At 39.5% G+C, this 18,331-nt stretch overlaps 1 protein-coding gene across 2 annotated transcripts in view; it reads left to right on the top strand.

Moving 5' to 3' along the window:
* LOC115135744 (androgen receptor-like) overlaps positions 1–15,529 on the top strand; it is a 45,527-nt gene extending 29,998 nt beyond the window's left edge. For both annotated transcript variants that reach the window (XM_029670795.2, XM_029670797.2), the window contains exons 4-8: positions 4,079–4,357; positions 4,546–4,690; positions 9,481–9,611; positions 9,874–10,025; positions 11,288–15,529. In XM_029670795.2, coding sequence (XP_029526655.1) covers positions 4,079–4,357; positions 4,546–4,690; positions 9,481–9,611; positions 9,874–10,025; positions 11,288–11,446 — 866 coding nt within the window. In that variant the 3' untranslated portion in view covers positions 11,447–15,529. The remainder of the gene's footprint in view (positions 1–4,078; positions 4,358–4,545; positions 4,691–9,480; positions 9,612–9,873; positions 10,026–11,287) is intronic.
* The last annotated feature ends 2,802 nt before the right edge of the window (positions 15,530–18,331 follow it).

Below are 18,331 nucleotides of genomic sequence, written 5' to 3'. Positions count from 1 at the left end.
CCAGCGTATTTTTTTTTATGAAACGGAGAGGAGCCTCCAGCAGTGTGGTAAAATACGTTCTATACTGAAGAGTATTAGGGCTAAGCAGAAAATAAATAAATGCTGATGCACTTAGATTATATATTGTTTTGTATGGATAATACTTAAAAATATCAACATTTCAAGAATCAAGTCGAAATTGTGAGAATAAAATTGCAGTAATATTTCAAGATTTGGTTTATTGCATGCTTCCCTGGCTCCCTGTTGCTGTGTGCCACCATTGAGTTAGATGACCCGGTGAAACTATATTTTAGAATTGGCTTTAGTAACAAGGAAATCCTTGCTCTTTTAACGCAAAATTACCATATTATTATAAGTATTAGGATCTTGAAAATGTTGTGCTGCATATTTGGTCTGTTCAGAAGGAGGAACCACACGGATTTGAATGGGGTATTGGCCAAAGTGAAATCAACAGAATTGAACCGATACGTATTAGGAATTGTATCATTCCTCCTCCTCAGACCTGACCCCTCACCTAGTCTAGTTTTAACCCTGCACTAGTCAAGTGTCACCCCTCGAACTCAACCCTCACCCCTCCCTTCAGGGCCAGCTCTAGCCTTTTCGGGGCCCTAAGTGAGATTTGGTTGGAACCCAAAACGTATTGTTTTAAAGTTAATTTCCTGCAATTCTACACATTTTGCCATGGGGTGGAGAGAAATTGTTGAAGTTTTAAAGCTAGTGGCCGCTTATGTCGTTTATGCCTGGAGCTGGCCCTACCTCCCCTAGTCAAGTATCAATTCTGCACCCTCCTCCTCAACCTTCACCCCTGCATTTGTCAGGTATCACCCCTCTGCGTCATCTCTCTCATCTGTGCATCAGTCTGTTCTCACCCTTGCATTATACCACATTCTTTCTTTCTTTTTAAGTTATACTGAACAAAAATATAAATGCAACATGTAATGTGTTGGTCCCATGTTTCATGAGCTGAAAAAAAGATCCAGAGATGTTCCATACGGACAAAAAGCTTATTTCTCTAAAATGTTGTGCATAACTTTGTTTACATCCCTGTTAGTGAGCATTTCTCCTTTGCCAAGATAATTCATCCACCTGACAGGTGTGGCATATAAAGAAGATGATTAAACAGCATGATCATTACACAGGTGCACCGTGTGCAGGGGACAATACAAGGCCACTCTAAAATGTGCAGTTTTGTCATACAACGCAATGCCACAGATGTCTCAAGTTTTGAAAGAGTGTGCAATTGGCATGCTGACTGCAGGAATGTCCACCAGAGCTGTTGCCAGATAATTGAATGTTCATTTCTCTACCATAACCCTCCTACAACGTCGTTTTAGAGAATTTGGCAGTATGTCCAACCGGCCTCACAACCTCAGACCACGTGTAACCACGCCAGCCCAGAACCTCCACGTCCAGCTTCTTCAACTACGGGATTGTCTGAGACCAGCCACCCAGACAGCTGATGAAACTAAGGAGTACTTCTGTCTGCAATAAAGCCCCTTTGTGGGAAAACATTTTTTTCTGATTGGCTGGGGCTGGCTCCCAAGTGGGTGGGCCTATGCACTCCCAGGCCCACCCATGACTGCCCAGTCATGTGAAATCTATATATAAGGGCCTACTGAATTTATTTTCAATTGACTGACTCACTTATAAGGGAAAGAGGGTATCTAGTCAGTTGTACAACTAAATGCATTCAACTGAAGTGTGTCTTCCGCATTTAACCCAACCCCTCTGAATCATAGGGGTGCAGGGGGCTACATTTTTATGAACTGTAACTCAGTAAAATCATTGACATTGTTACATGTTGTATTTATATTTTTGTTCAGTGTACAATGAGCATGTCTATTGGCCAAAATACATGTCATGTCAAGCAATTACAAATCAAATCAAATGTTATTGGTCACATAAACATATTTAGCAGATTTTATGGCATGTGTAGCGACAATATCTTAGGAAAATTATATATTTAGATATAAAAACTTCCCTTTCTAGCTAGCTATGTTATTTTATTTACAGGCTAGCTAGCACGTAAATTAGATGGGGTAGGTCTAGTTACAAAGCAGGATCAATGAGTTATAGCCAATTCATTTGCTTACATTTAGGAAATATGTTTGAAATGGTCATGGATACCTTTAAATTATTAAACCAACCCATGTTGTTATTTAGCGATATTAAGCTATGGTGGTGTACCACAATTCTAAGATTGTAATAGGTTGGCCCAGATCCAGAAAGTGGAGTTGTTGTTGTGTTTGCATGCAGCCACTCAAGAACATTTACTGGCTTTTTGGTAAGCAAATCCAATGTAGATTTGGCCTTGTGTTGTAGGTTATTGGCCTGCTGAAAGGTGAATTCCTCTCCCAGTGTCTATTATAAAGCAGACTGAAGCAGGTTTTTCTCTAGGATTTTGTGTGTGCTTAGCTCCGTCTGGTTTCTTTTTATCCTGAAAAAACTCCCCAGTCTTTGCCGATGTCAAGCATACCCATACCATGATGCAGCCACCACCATGCTTGAAAATAAGGAGGCAGTTACTCAGTGATGCGTTGGATTTGCCCCAAACATTAGGCCAAATATTTTGTTCCTTTGCCTTTGCCTTCCTTTGCCTTTGTTTTTTTTGCAGTATTACTTTAGTGCCTTGTTGCATACAAGATGCATGGTTTTTATTTTGTATATTTGTATTTTTCTTTTCCATTCCATTTAAGTCATTTTTGTGGAGTCAATACAATGTTGTTGATCCATCCTCAGTTTTCTCCCATCACTGCATTTGAACTCTTAACTATTTTACAGGTAATATCCCTGAGCAGTTTCATTCCTGTCCTGCAGCTCAGTTCAGAAGGACAATTGTATCTTTGATGCATCTGTGTGGTTTATAACATAATCCAAAGCATACTTTTTAGAGATATTTAATGTCTGATCACTGCACTTCTTTATGAGGCTTTCGAAAAGCTCGCTGGTCTTTGTAGTTTAATTTGTGCTTGAAATGCAATACTTGACTGAGGGACTTTACAGATGTTGTACATTTGAGTCGGAAGTTTACACACACTTAGGTTGGAGTCATTAAAACGAATTTTTCAACCACTCCACAAATTTCTTGTAAACAAACTATAGTTTTGGCAAGTCGGTTATGACATCTACTTTGTGCTTGACACAAGTCATTTTTCAAACAATTGTTTACAGACAGATTATTTCACTTATAATTCACTGTATCACAATTCCAGTGGGTCAGAAGTTTACATACTAAGTTGACTGTGCCTTTAAACAGCTTGGAAAATTCCAGAAAATGATGTCATAGCTTTAGAAACTTCTGATAGGCTAATTGACATCATTTGAGTCAATTGGAGGTGTACCTGTTTATGTATTTCAAGGCCTACCTTCAAACTCAGTGCCTCTGCTTGACATCATGGGAAAATCAAAAGAAATCAGCCAAGACCTAAGAAAAACTTCCAAAGTTGTGGCAAAATTGCTTAAGGACACAAAACAAAGTCAAGGTATTGGAGTGGCCATCGCAAAGCCTTGACCTCAATCCAATAGAAAATATGTGGGCAGAACTGAAAAAGAGTGTGAGCAAGGAGGCCTACAAACCTGACTCAGTTGCACCAGCTCTGTCAGGAGGAATGGGCCAATATCCACACAACTTATTGTGGGACGCTTGTGGAAGGCTACCCTAAACGTTTGACCCAAGTTAAACAATTTAAAGGCAATGCTACCAAATACTAATTGAGTGTATGTCAACTTCTGACCCACTGGGAATGTGATGAAAGAAATAAAAGCTTAAATAAATAATACTCTCAACTATTCTTCTGACATTTCACATTCTTAAAATAAAGTGGCTATCCTGACCTAAGACAGAGAATTTTTACTCTGATTAAATGTCAGGAATTGTGTAAAACTGAGTTTAAATGTATTTGGCTAAGGAGTATGTAAACTTCCGACTTCAACTGTATATTGCTAATTTCCCTCACAATCTGAACTGTCATTTATGTACAGTTGTATCATGGATTTGGCAATTGTTAACAGCTACATCAGATATTACACTATTCTTCTACCATTACTCATCCATGTTCCATTTCTTGACCATATGTAGCACGTAAACTGAAGAAGATTGGACAGCTGAAGAGCCCGGAGGAGGATCTGCCTACCCAAGGCCCCACTGATGCCATCCAGTGTGTCTCTCCCCAGTCCGGCCTGACCTTCCATTCCCAGCTGGTGTTCCTCAACATCTTGGAGTCCATCGAGCCAGAGGTGGTTAATGCGGGACATGACCATTGCCAGCCGGACTCAGCTGCAGTGCTGCTCACCAGCCTCAACGAACTTGGGGAGCGCCAACTGGTCAAAGTGGTCAAGTGGGCCAAAGGCATGCCAGGTACAGTACTGGAATAGAAGAATCATACAAAACATATTTCCATGTGGTCCTTGAAGATGTCATAATTTAATTTATAACAAGTTTGCAATGGCATTGCAGCAATTTGCAGGAAGTGAAGGCATTAAGAATTCATCAGAGACATGTTTTGATAATAATCCATTTCCATGTGGTTTTTCATCTTCTTCTAGGTTTTCGGAATCTGCATGTGGATGACCAGATGACAGTAATCCAGCATTCATGGATGGGGGTGATGGTGTTCGGCTTGGGATGGAGGTCCTACAAAAATGTCAATGCCAGAATGCTCTACTTCGCCCCAGACCTTGTTTTCAATGAGTATGTGCAGCTATGTGATACCGAATTCAATTATTTCTGTGATATTATCTTATTACCCCCAGGGCCACAACTCAGTGTTGTCCCATTATGTTGGTGAAGATTTCCTTCAGTGGCTTCTGTCTGTCATAAGTACGGCAGATGCCAATTTTGTTCCCTCTATGTCTGTCTTGCTCCTTGTCCCTGTCGCTCTCATTTTCTCTCGCTCTTTCTCTCTCTCTACTTGCCTCTCGCTCTCTCTGTCTCTCTCTCTCACCGATATGTCTAGAATTCCATGTGCACACGGGCTTACAAGCCTGGCTTTCAGTAACATTTATATTTAATTTCCTTATTTGGTGTTCTTTAGTCACATGATAAGTCCTGAGGAAGATTCCATTTTTTCAGCATTACATCACCTATGGTGCAGGTTTTAAGAGAAGTAGTGATATTTAGTTCAAATTTGAATATTACGGAGTACGTAAGTATCATAAGTGACTAAGGTAGTTCAATGGTATTTAAAGTGTTATTACTAGGGTTGCATAATTCTGGGAACTTTCAATCAATTCTCTAGTTTTCCCAAAATCAAGGTTGTAGGATTCCCAGAATTAGGAGGGAATAAGCAGGAAATCGGGAACCCTCCTCCAACCAGGATTTCTGGAAAGCCAGGGCATTTATTGAAAGTTCCTGGGATTTTGCCACAATAGCCATTACTGAGGTGCAGTGCAGAACATTGTGGAGATATTATTACCCTGCCATGAGGTAAATTAAAATTTTTATTATTGCTAATATACTGTAAATGTTACAACTAAAGCACCCTTATTATCATTAGCTAGGTTTCCATCCTATTGGTGACAGATTTTCATTAAAAAATTCTAAAATCCGCATAAAATCAATATGCGCATTTTCCCAGCAGAGATGTGTTTCCATCAGATTGACTTGTTGCAGATAAAAGTCTGTGCGTGATGACGTAGTGCACATAAAAATAGCTTTTGCGGTTAAATCCCATGTACCAAATAAAAAATACCAACACATTTTCAACTCTATTCATGGTTTTCTCACAAAAATTTTGTGTGACCATTATGGTATTGGCACGTGCACTCTAATCAATATCTTACATGAGATTATTATGGACAAAAGAGCGAGATTATTTTTATTTGTCAAATGGCAGCCAAGCGTTGATGGTCATGACTCCCAAGTTTACTTTGATATGATATTATTATATCAATATTTGCGCATAAAAGCATTTCCACCGACATTTATCGCATAATTAATTTTACCGACACAAAAAGATCCCACCTTGTCTAGTGTATTGAGTTTTGTTGACATTTGGAAAGTTTACCAAAGAATGTTCTGTTTCCATCAGGCCTGCCATGACATTTTTTATCCAATATGTACTTTACTCACAATAAAAGGTTGGATAGAAAACTGGTTAGTGATCCATGTAGCATATATTATATATTAAGTATATTAGCGTCTATTCCTGTGAACTATGTCTGAAAATCATGTAATCAGGTCACATTTTCAGTTTGTTTGAAAATAATCCTGGGCAGCATTCAGTACCAATCACTGTGATCCTGTATTATCAGACCACACTCAACCCAGCAGGCAAAACTAGTTGAAATGACATCATTACAAACAGATTTCATCCAGCTTTGCCCGCTGGGCAATTGTAATCATTGCAACAGTTTCACATAAAGGTCTCACTCTCTTACTCTCTCATCTATTTGCTCCCTCTATCTGTATCTCTCACAACAACACGCTCACAGATTATCCCTCTCTTAATATATTCCCGATAAACTCCCCAACCCCACTCTGATTTTTCATTGGCTCATTCTCTTTATACTGTATCTCACCCTGACCCTCACTGCCCCACTCCCTCCTCTCTTCCAATAATGGTGCCAGATGGGATGGTTTTACGGGCTGTGCTATTTTTTTTTCTTTTTTTCCCCGCATGGGGAAATAAATAATTCATTTTGTACATAATGTTGCTGCTACCGTCTCTTATGACCGAAAAGAGCTTCTGGACATCAGAACAGTGATTACTCACCTCGATCTGGACGCAGATTTTTCTTTATTCAGTCCGAACGCAAAGGATATACTGCTTTGTCGTGCCTTGTAAGAATTTGCAGACTAGTAGTTAAACCACCTCTACCCTACGTATTATTTGCCAACGTGCAATCATTGGAAAACAAACTGGATTATCTATGATTAAGGCTATCCTACCAACGGGACATTAAAAACTGTAATATCTTATGTTTCACCGAGACGCGGCTGAACGATGACACGGAAAATATAGAGCGGCTGGCTGCTCCTTGCATCGTCAGGACAGAGCAGCTACGTCTGGTAAGACGAGTGGTGAGGGTGTGTGTCTATTTGTCAATAACTGCTGGTGCGTGATGTCTAGTATTAAAGAAGTCTCGAGATATTGGTCGCCTGAGGTAGAATACCTCATGATAAGCTGTAGACCACACTATCTACCAAGAGAGTTCTTATCTATGTTATTCGTAGCCATCTATTTACCACCACAAACCGATGCTGGCACTAAGACCGCATTCAATGAGCTGTATTAAGATCATAAGCAAACCAGAAAATGCTCATCCAGAAACAGCACTCCTAGTGGCCGGGGACTTTAATGCAGGCAAACTTAAATATGTTTTACATCATTTCTGCCAGCATGTCACATGTGCAACCAGAAGAAGAAGAAAACTCTAGACCACCTTTACTCCACACATGGAGATGCATACAAAGCTCTCCCCGCCCTCCATTTGGCAAATCTGACCATAAGTCTATTCTACTGATTCCCGCTTACAAGCTAAAACTAAAGCAGGAAGTACCAGTGACTCACTCAATATGGAAGTGGTTAGAAGTGGTTAGATGACACGGAAGTGGTTAGATGACACGGATGCTACGCTACAGGACTATAGCTGCCGTTTCAAGGAGCGGGACACTAATCCAGATGCTTATATGGCATCCCGCTATGCCCTCAGACGAACCATCAAACAGGCAAAGCGTCAACACAGGACTAATATTTAATCCTACTACACTGGCTCTGATGCTCATCGGATGTGGCAGGGCTTAAAAAACAATTACAGACTACAAAGGGAAACCCAGCTGCGAGCTTCCCAGTGACGCAAGTCTACCAGCCTTTTATGCTAGCTTCGAGGCAAGCAACACTGAAGCATGCATGAGAGCACCAGCTATTCCGGACGACTGTGATCATGCTCTCCGTAGCCGATGTGAGAAAGACCTTTAAACAGGTCAACATTCACAAAGCAGCGAGGCTAGACGGATTACCAGGATGTGTACTCAAAGCAGGCGCGGACCAACTGGCAAGTGTCTTCACTGACATTTTCAACCTCTCCCTGACCGAGTCTATAATACCTACATGTTTCAAACAGACCAACATAGTCCCTGTGACCAAGAAAGCGAAGGTAACCTGCTTAAATGACTGACGTTGGTAGCCATGAAGTGCTTTGAAAGGCTGGTCATGGCTCACATCAACACCATCATGCCCTTTCCCACCTGGACAAAAGGACCACCTATGTGAGAATGCTGTTCATTGACTACAGCTCAGCGTTCAACACCATAGTGCCCACAAAGCTCATCACTAAGCTAAGGACCCTGGGACTAAACACCTCCCACTGCAATTGGATCCTGGACTTCCTGACGGGCCGCCCCCAGGTGGTAAGGGTAGGCAACAACACATTTGCCACGCTGATCCTCAACACTGGGGCCCCTCAGGGTTGCATGCTTAGTCTCCTCCTGTACTCCCTGTTCACCCATGACTGCGTGGCCAAGCATGACTCCAACACAATCATTAAGTTTGCTGACGACACAACAGTGTTAGGCCTGATCACCGACAACGATGAGACAGCCTATAGGGAGGAGGTCAGAGACCTGGCAGTGTGGTGCCAGGACAACAACCTCTCCCTCAATGTGAGCAAGACATCATGGACTATAGGAAAAGGAGGGCCACACACACACCAATTAACATCAAAGGGACTGAAATGGAGCGGGTCGAGAGTTTCAAGTTCCTTAGTGTCTACATCACCAACAAACTATCATGGTCCAAACACACCAAGACAGTTGTGAACAGGGAACGACAACACCTTTCCCCCCCCAGGAGACTGAAAAGATTTGGCATGGCTCCCCAGATCCTCAAAAGGTTCTACAGCTGCACCATCGAGAGCATCCTGACCGGTTGCAACAACGCCTGGTATGGCAACTGCTCGGCATCTGACCGTAAGGCGCTACAGAGGGTAGTGCATATGGTCCAGTACATCATTTGGGCCAAGCTTCCTGACATCCAGGACCTATATACTAGGCGGTGTCAGAGGAAGGCCCAACAAATTGTCAAAGACTCCAGTCACTCAAGTCATAGACTGTTCTCTCTGCTACCGCATGGTATGCAGTACCAGAGTGCCAAGTCTAGGACCAAAAGGCTCCTTAACAGCTTCTACCCCCAAGCCATTAGACTGCTGAACATGTAATCAAATGGCCAGCCGGACTATTTACATTGACCCCCCCGTTTATTGTCTTTGCATAGTCACTTTACAAATTACCTCGACTAACCTGTACACCCGCACATACCGGTACCCTCTGTATATAGCCTCGTTATGTCATTTTCTTGTGTTACTTTTAGATTATTATTATTATTTTTTAACTTTAGTTTATTTAGTAAATCTTTTCATAACTATTTCTTGAACTGCATTGTTGGTTAAGGGCCTGTAAGTAAGCATTTCACGGTACACCTGTTGTATTCTGCACATGTGACAAATACAATTTGATTTGATATGATTCTCTCTCGTCCCCAGCCATCGGATGCACATCTCCAGCATGTTCGAGCACTGTATACGGATGAGACACCTCTCCCAGCAGTTTGTCCTGCTGCAAGTCACTCAGGAAGAGTTCCTCTGCATGAAGGCCCTGCTCCTCTTCAGCATCAGTGAGTGTTGCTGCCCAGCCCAATGTTGGCAGGTCCATTAAAATAATGTAGAGAGCCTCACATGGTGTATTTCCTCTTTTCATTCAATTGATTTGCAAGCGATATCCTAGTCTAAGCCATTTTCATAATACTGTCGAAATGATCCAGTACAATCAGAGAAAGCTTTGATTTACAAAACCAAACAGTGTATTATCAATAGTTGAGCAACAGAAATGTAATATTGTGGACAAAACAACAATAACGTTGCTTGTCTCCTTCGCAGTTCCAGTCGATGGTCTTAAGAGTCAGAAGTACTTTGATGAATTGCGGCTGACCTACATCAATGAACTTGATCGTGTCATTAACTATGGAAGGAAGTCCAACTGCTCTCAGAGGTTCTATCAGCTCACCCGCCTCATGGATTCCCTCCAACCGGTGAGAGACAATGTGCATCCTCAATAACTTTATTTGATATATTTTGTTATCTTAGAATGTATCAAGTTAAGAGCCTTAATGACAATCTTAAATTACAGTACCCATGATTTAATGACATATTTTATCTAAGTGATAAAAGTCTAAATTTGTCATGTTTAACTAAACAAAAACTGAGAATGTGACAGAATTGTAATGGAGTGGGTAACAGGTGTGCTATCTCACCTTATTCGCTGAGTGCTCTGCCATATACGACAATGACTTCAAATGAAATCCCAAGTTCAAGAACATTGGGAAACGACGGCATTCCTCTTTTTTGAGACGTCACCTCATTTCACGTTTTCGGCAGTTATGCCTTCATCTGAGCATCAAGAGATGTGCCAAAGCCATCGTTCTTTACGCAAGTGCTTTGGTGATAATTACAAATGCCGTACCTGTGTGAGGGCAGTGCATAGTGGTATTCAAAACATTAGTCAACAAACAATTGTTACAATATATATAGAAATACATATACAAATATACAGCACAAATACACAGATCAGCACAATAAACTCAACAAATAGCATTTAGGTATTCATGATGATGTAGGAAATTTGAGATATTTTCTTGCAATTAATTACTTCCTAGTGCACAATAATAGATGCTTTGGGGTATAAAAAATGAACGTCTGGAAAGAAAGATTGCGACTGAATGTAGGAGAATATACATGACCATACAAATGACAGCTTGGCCATATAGTCTACAAGAATAATCTGAATGAGAACTCATTGTTTAGACTAGGGTTTCCCAAACTTGTTCAATCACAATCTTTCTATCCAGATGTTTATTTTCCATACCCCAATGCATCTATTTTTGTAAGCTTTATTGTGCATTAGGAAGTAACTAATTGCGCCAACATATCTCAAATTTCCTACGTCATCATGAATACCTAAATGCTATTTGTCGAGTTTATTGTGCTGATCTGTGTATTTGTATATGTATTTGTATATATAGTAACAATTGCTTGAATACCACTATGTACCACCCTCAAACAGGCAATTGTAATTATCAGTTATGCATTTGCATAAAAACGATGGCTTTGGCACGTCTCTTGATGTTCTGATGAAGGCGCAACTGCCGAAATACATTAGCCTGCCAGGACAAAATTATAAAGGTGAAATGAGGTGACGTCTTAAACATTTTGGAGTGGCGCCGTTTCCAAATGTTAATTTGAAGTGACAGAATTATAACTGTGTATTGTCTCTGTCCATCTCTCCAACAACCAGATCGTGAGGAAACTCCAGCAGTTTACATTTGATCTGTTTATCCAGGCCCAGTCTCTGCCCACCAAGGTCAGCTTTCCAGAGATGATTGCCGAGATAATCTCAGTGCATGTGCCAAAGATCCTGGCAGGCTTGGCCAAACCAATCCTTTTCCACAAGTAGCAAGTAGCAGGATTTGCCATCATCCTGAGAATATCTGATCCGATCCAAGCTGACTCTATAACCCTACAGAGCCAAGGCTCTTGGCTCTGTAGGTTTTCCCTGCCATTGTTTTCTCTCTCACTCTCAGCTCCTTTTCTTTTTTATCGAATAGCTCAACGTACCATTTTTAAATCATTACATCATTACGGTAGTTTTGCTGCTTATCAGACATAATTGAGATCATTTTCTCAAATAGGCAGCAAGGTTTTAGCATTTATCTCAAGAGTTGCAAGGTGTCAGCTTGTTGACGGCCCTATCTGTCCTGTATTTCAAGAACAAATATCACACAAGACCAGTGGGGTTACATCAAATGTAAGAAACAGAAGAATACCATTCATTGACTGAATGAAAATAAAACTAATAAAACTAAATAATAAAACTAACAAATGCAGAAATTGTTAAACATATCTATGCATATCTTTACTTTTGGAACTTTCATGAGATTGTGCTATGTTCATTTAAAAAACAACTACCAAAGGGAATGTGGAATTAGTCGTTTACAGCATATTCACATACATACACAATAGTCTATCTGTATTTACTAGCTAAATTGCATATATCTATATATGTTTATATATATATATACAATGCATACATCACTACTGTACAGTACTTACAACTTTCTTGCTAGTTATTTAGTCAGTGAACAAACAATATATTCTAATGGTACCGTCATAATTTCATCTGATTATGGGAAATGTTGTAATAATTCACCCAAAAGTGACTTACTAATTATAGACACACAGAGTGAGATAATTGCAAATAATAACTTTTCAGATATATTTAGTGGCAGTGGATCTTTAAAAGTATACTATAAACATATAGTATGAAACCTGCTACAACTTGGCTGCACATTTAGTCTCTTCATGTAGTTTCAGGTGGCCAAATGATTTGGTCAAACGGAGCATACCCATAATCTCTCAATGCTGAAAATGCTCTTATAAGGTTTAACATGGCCTGAATATTTGCATTATTTAGTTCAACATCAGGATGTATGGAGGTTCATGCTCCATGTGTTTGTAGATGTTAGAATGCTTCAATCTTTATTGAAAACAATGCATGCCAGGTGTACATTTTGCAAGTTCAGTGCAGCTATGATAGTTATTGTGTTCAGAGTAATCTCCAACCTGCCATTCTACCTGTAAAAGCAGGTTGACATTTCATTAGTTTAGATTGAGTCAAGTCAAATATTACCGCATTTTTCACATTATTTCTTATTAAGACATCGGCTTTTCTTGATGATTCATTCTGGTTTTGCAGTTAAGTGCCAAACAGGGACATTTTATTCTCTGCACTAGCAAAACATTCTGACATAACACCATTATTATACCAAAACAAGTCTTTTTATACAATAATCTGTACTTTTGCTTGTTTCAGAAAGTAGTGAAAAACAACAAAAAAACAATCAAGAAAAGCTCTGTTATAAGATCCATGACATGCAAACAATGTTTAAACTAGGCGAGTGTGGTCTTTTTGTTCAGATACCTCAACAAAAATGGCAACAGGTGCTAAACTATGGGATTCAATGATAGCACGGGATAGTCCCTGACTTTGCTTTTATATGCCAAATGTATCTTAAATTACTACATCAAATCAAACCGTTTCATATTTTAGACTAGGTGAAATGCATTATCATATTTAGAATGTCATTTAAATGCCTTTTAAAATGCTGAAATCTTCATGCAAATATCTGGAAAACAGCAAACTCCAGAAAGATCACATGTTCATGGCCTCGACATCTGATTGAACAAATGGTGGTTCAACATTGGCTGAACCAGTAATGTTAAATGGAGTTTGCTGGGAAGCATCTTGACGCTCTAAATACTGTAGGCTGTGGAAAGAATGGGTTGTCAGAATACACTTTACGTTTGACAGCCACAAGCACTATGCAATTACTTGCAGGTGTTTACCCATTTATAACAACACCATAGCTGCTTAATTAGAATATATGACTCCAGACTGAAACCTAGGCCAAGTTGAAAGTGCTTTATAGAAGAAAAGTGACTGTTAATATTTGTCCCTAAATAGACCACATCAAACCTACAACAGGTAGCACTTACTGTAATCAATTAGTGTTACAATACACATGCTTCTCAGATTTGAAGCAGTGATTGATTGCACCTATCTTTGCCTGACACCATAAAAATATCCAGGGATGAATCAAAAGATAATTTGACAGCAGTAGTTTTTGTTGTTGTTTTATCACCATAAATGGCAATAACATGCATCCTTCACAACAATTGCACTCATTCTCAGACACATGCATGTGACGCATGCAAAAATGGAAGCATTAGAACTTCAGTCTACCTTGGGCATGCAGAAAACCAGTCAATTATAGTGCTGTTATATATTTCTTCAATAGCTTGTGCATAAAAATAAAAATCAACTGTATACATTGTGACTTAAATCCTTTAACGCATATTACCATTAGTCAATTGAGACCATAATCAAATGCATTTGTACAAATGTAAGTTCAAGTTGTTGTTGTTCTTGTGTTGTGAGGAACTTTACTTGTTGACCACCATAATTCTTATAAATGTACTGCAATAATATGGATCTCAATTCAATGAAACCACATTGCAATATTCAAGCAGCAGCACAAATCTAAACATACCTTTTCCGTTATAAACTAAATGGCAAAATGGTTTTGGTAGAAACAGCAGGTAGTGCTTTCAGTTTTCAGACACGTGTGCATGACAGCAGTTGTGTAAACAAGGATACTGCATCAATATTGCTATGGCAGATTTAATTGAATTTCGGGCCTAGGTTACAATTGCCCATCTGAAAACATCTGATCTTTTCTCGTCGTAGAGACATTGGCTATGCCTATATAAAAGCAATAAAACAATTAATTTGAATATTGATAAGAAAATGTTTTAATACATCAGATGACAATTTGTAAAAGCCATGGGCACATACTTGACATTGGTATTGTCGTATTCCTTTGTTAATCATCTTGATAATAAAATATGCTCGTTACAGGTTTTCCTCAAAAGAACATCCCAAATCAGACACCTTAAATCAGAAAAAAATATTTCTATGTGTAGTAATTCAATATTAAAGCCATAGATTTGCCTTAAAAAGCATAGAGATTTTGTACCATATATTATTTTAGATTAAGTGTAAATTATTAAATTTTCTGTAAAGTAAAATGATCAGCAGTTGTGTCTACCATAATGAGGCCACATTACTTAGCTTGAATTCTGAGGTAAATGACGAGGTAAATTAGTTGGTAAAATCGTTTCTGATTTAAGGAAATTATCACAAAGATGAAGCTATTTCTCTTTATACACCCAGTAGTCATGCTATGACTGCTTTGTTTATCATATAAAACATTTTTCACATGCTTTTTAGATTGACTTGGAGAACAGGATTGCACTGCCAAGCAATAAACAATTTGCCATAATAAACTTTACTTTAAATGTACCATGGTAGACCAACATTGAATCATAATGACAAAATCTATTTAAAAAAAATCCAGTTCCTAGAATTGATGTTTTCATACTGTTGTTATTAGTGGTAATGCTTGGTATGTAAATGTTATATATGAGTAAATTACATCACAAGTATATTAAAATGTCAAAATGGACACAGCTCTATGTATTTATAAACCATATTAGCCTGAATTTGTGTAAATGGTACAATGACTTTGTGTACATGTAACTGATTTTAAAAAAAATATTGGGAAATCAATTGTTAATGCTTTTTACCTACCTTCTGTAGTATTGACGATGTACTCAGTGTTTTGTGAGATTTTTTTAAAAACTGCAAACTTGCATAACTTTTTAAAGATATTTGAGGCAATCCTGACCATCAAAATGGTGTTACCTAATATTTGAAAGTTTGTAGTATTTCTACAATTTATCATGTGAAGTGACTACTAGTGAATGTGTCATTATTTAAGAATCCCCCCCCCCACCCATAATCTGTAAATTGATTGTTCACCTACAGCTATTGATATGAATTGTGTCAGATAAGTCTTAGTGTAAATCGAGTTTAGTTTGTTTGTGTTCCTTTGCATATTATTAAAAACAATCAAAAATGTATTGTGTGTGTGAACTTTATTTACATACTGAAGTTATTTTATGTTAACTTTCCTAATATTTTTCTAAAATCTCTGAAGCCAGAAGCAAATCTTGTGCACCAGCTAGTGATCTACTAGCAGTTTATTTTGGGGGATGAAAATATGAGCTAATGGAAACAGCTGATTCAGACCATCCCCACTACAGAACCACTATGACAATTCTGGTTAAAATCCCGCCTCCACTTCAAGCACTAACTTGATTCGTCAAAATAATTAGTGATGCTGCTCTTCACCAGAAGATTTTTGTTCCCCTATCTCAGATTAAGCAAATATCGCCAACAGATGTCAACATTTATGTTTATGTTCTGTCATGAGAAATTAGCTATTGACCAGCACCCGCCTGCATCATTTTTTTTTAACCCGACCTCACCAATAAACACTTCATGTGCAGGCAGTAATTAGCCTAAACATTTCTCAGAAAGACATTTAGGTCATTCTTGCATTTTTTATTTAAATGCATTTGGGAACATCTTCCCATACTAAATCAACTAATATGGCAGCTTAATGATTTCAAATGTTTAACCATTATGATAACATTGTGCTACCAGTAAGAGGAGTAACATCAATGATGGTAACACCAATTACACATTTTGTAAATTGAGTAACACCATTATCTAGGTTTCCATCCAATTGGTAACAGATTTTCATGTGAAAATTCTAAAATACTCATTAAGAAAATATGCAAATTTTTCCACCAAATGGACTTGTTGCAGACATTCGCTGCCCGCACCTGCCCGCACGTCCAGCATCACTACTCTGGACGGTTCTGACTTAGAATATGTGGACAACTACAAATACCTAGGTGTCTGGTTAGACTGTAAACTGTCCTTCCAGACTCACATTAAACATCTCCAATCCAAAATTAAATCTAGAATCGGCTTCCTATTTCACAACAAAGTATCCTTCACTCATGCTGCCAAACATACCCTCGTAAAACTGACCATCCTACCGATCCTCGTCTTCGGCGATGTCATTTACAAAATAGCCTCCAACACTCTACTCAACAAATTGGATGCAGTCTATCACTGTGCCTTCCGTTTTGTCACCAAAGCCCCATATAATACTCACCACTGCGACCTGTATGCTCTTATTGGCTGGCCCTCGCTTCATACTCATCGCCAAACCCACTGACTCCAGGTCATCTACAAGTCTCTGCTAGGTAAAGCCCCGCCTTATCTCAGCTCACTGGTCACCATAGCAGCACCCACCCTTAGCACGCGCTCCAGCAGGTATATCTCACTGGTCACCCCCAAAGCCAATTCTTCCTTTGGCCACCTCTCTTTCCAGTTCTCTGTTGCCAATGACTGGAACGAACTGCAAAAATCTCTGAAGCTGGAGACTCTTACCTCCCTCAGTAGCTTTAAGCACCAGCTGTCAGAGCAGCTCACAGATCACTGCACCTGTACATACAGTGGGGCAAAAAAGTATTTAGTCAGCCACCAATTGTGCAAGTTCTCCCACTTAAAAAGATGAGAGAGGCCTGTAATTGTCATCATAGGTACACTTTAACTATGACGGACAAAATGAGAAAATTTAATGAATTAATTTGCAAATTATGGTGGAAAATAAGTATTTGCTCAATAACAAAAGTTTATCTCAATACTTTGTTATATACCCTTTGTTGGCAATGACAGAGGTCAAACATTTTCTGTAAGTCTTCACAAGGTTTTCACACACTGTTGCTGGTATTTTGGCCCATTCCTCCATGCAGATCTCCTCTAGAGCAGTGATGTTTTGGGGCTGTTGCTGGGCAACACGGACTTTCAACTCCCTCCAAAGATGTTCTATGGGGTTGAGATCTGGAGACTGGCTAGGCCACTCCAGGACCTTGAAATGCTTCTTACGAAGCCACTCCTTCGTTGCCCGGTCGGTGTGTTTGGGATCATTGTCATGCTGAAAACCCCAGCCACGTTTCATCTTCAATGCCCTTGCTGATGGAAGGAGGTTTTCACTCAAAATCTCACGATACATGGTCCCATTCATTCTTTCCTTTACACGGAACAGTCATCCTGGTCCCTTTGCAGAAAAACAGCCCCAAAGCATGATGTTTCCACCCCCATGCTTCACAGTAGGTATGGTGTTCTTTGGATGCAACTCAGCATTCTTTGTCCTCCAAACACGACGAGTTGAGTTTTTACCAAAAAGTTATATTTTGGTTTCATCTGACCATATGACATTCTCCCAATCTTCTTCTGGATCATCCAAATGCTCTCTAGCAAACTTCAGACGGGCCTGGACATGTACTGGCTTAAGCAGGGGTACACGTCTGGCACTACAGGATTTGAGTCCCTGGCGGCGTAGTGTGTTACTGATGGTAGGCTTTGTTACTTTGGTCCCAGCTCTCTGCAGGTCATTCACTAGGTCCCCCGTGTGGTTCTGGGATTTTTGCTCACCGTTCTTGTGATCATTTTGACGCCACGGGGTGAGATCTTGCGTGGAGCCCCAGATCGAGGGAGATTATCAGTGGTCTTGTATGTCTTCCATTTCCTAATAATTGCTCCCACAGTTGATTTCTTCAAACCAAGCTGCTTACCTATTGCAGATTCAGTCATCCTGGTGCAGGTCTACAATTTTGTTTCTGGTGTCCTTTGACAGCTCTTTGGTCTTGGCCAAAGCGTGAAGTTTGGAGTGTGACTGTTTGAGGTTGTGGAAATGTATCTTTTATACTGATAACAAGTTCAAACAGGTGCCATTAATACAGGTAACGAGTGGAGGACAGAGGAGCCTCTTAAAGAAGAAGTTACAGGTCTGTGAGAACCAGA

The sequence above is a fragment of the Oncorhynchus nerka genome, linkage group LG10 (genome assembly GCF_034236695.1).
Source record: "Oncorhynchus nerka isolate Pitt River linkage group LG10, Oner_Uvic_2.0, whole genome shotgun sequence".
Lineage (NCBI taxonomy): Eukaryota > Metazoa > Chordata > Actinopteri > Salmoniformes > Salmonidae > Oncorhynchus > Oncorhynchus nerka.
Note: the sequence above shows the minus strand (reverse complement) of the source record. Positions and strands in the feature narration are given on the sequence as shown.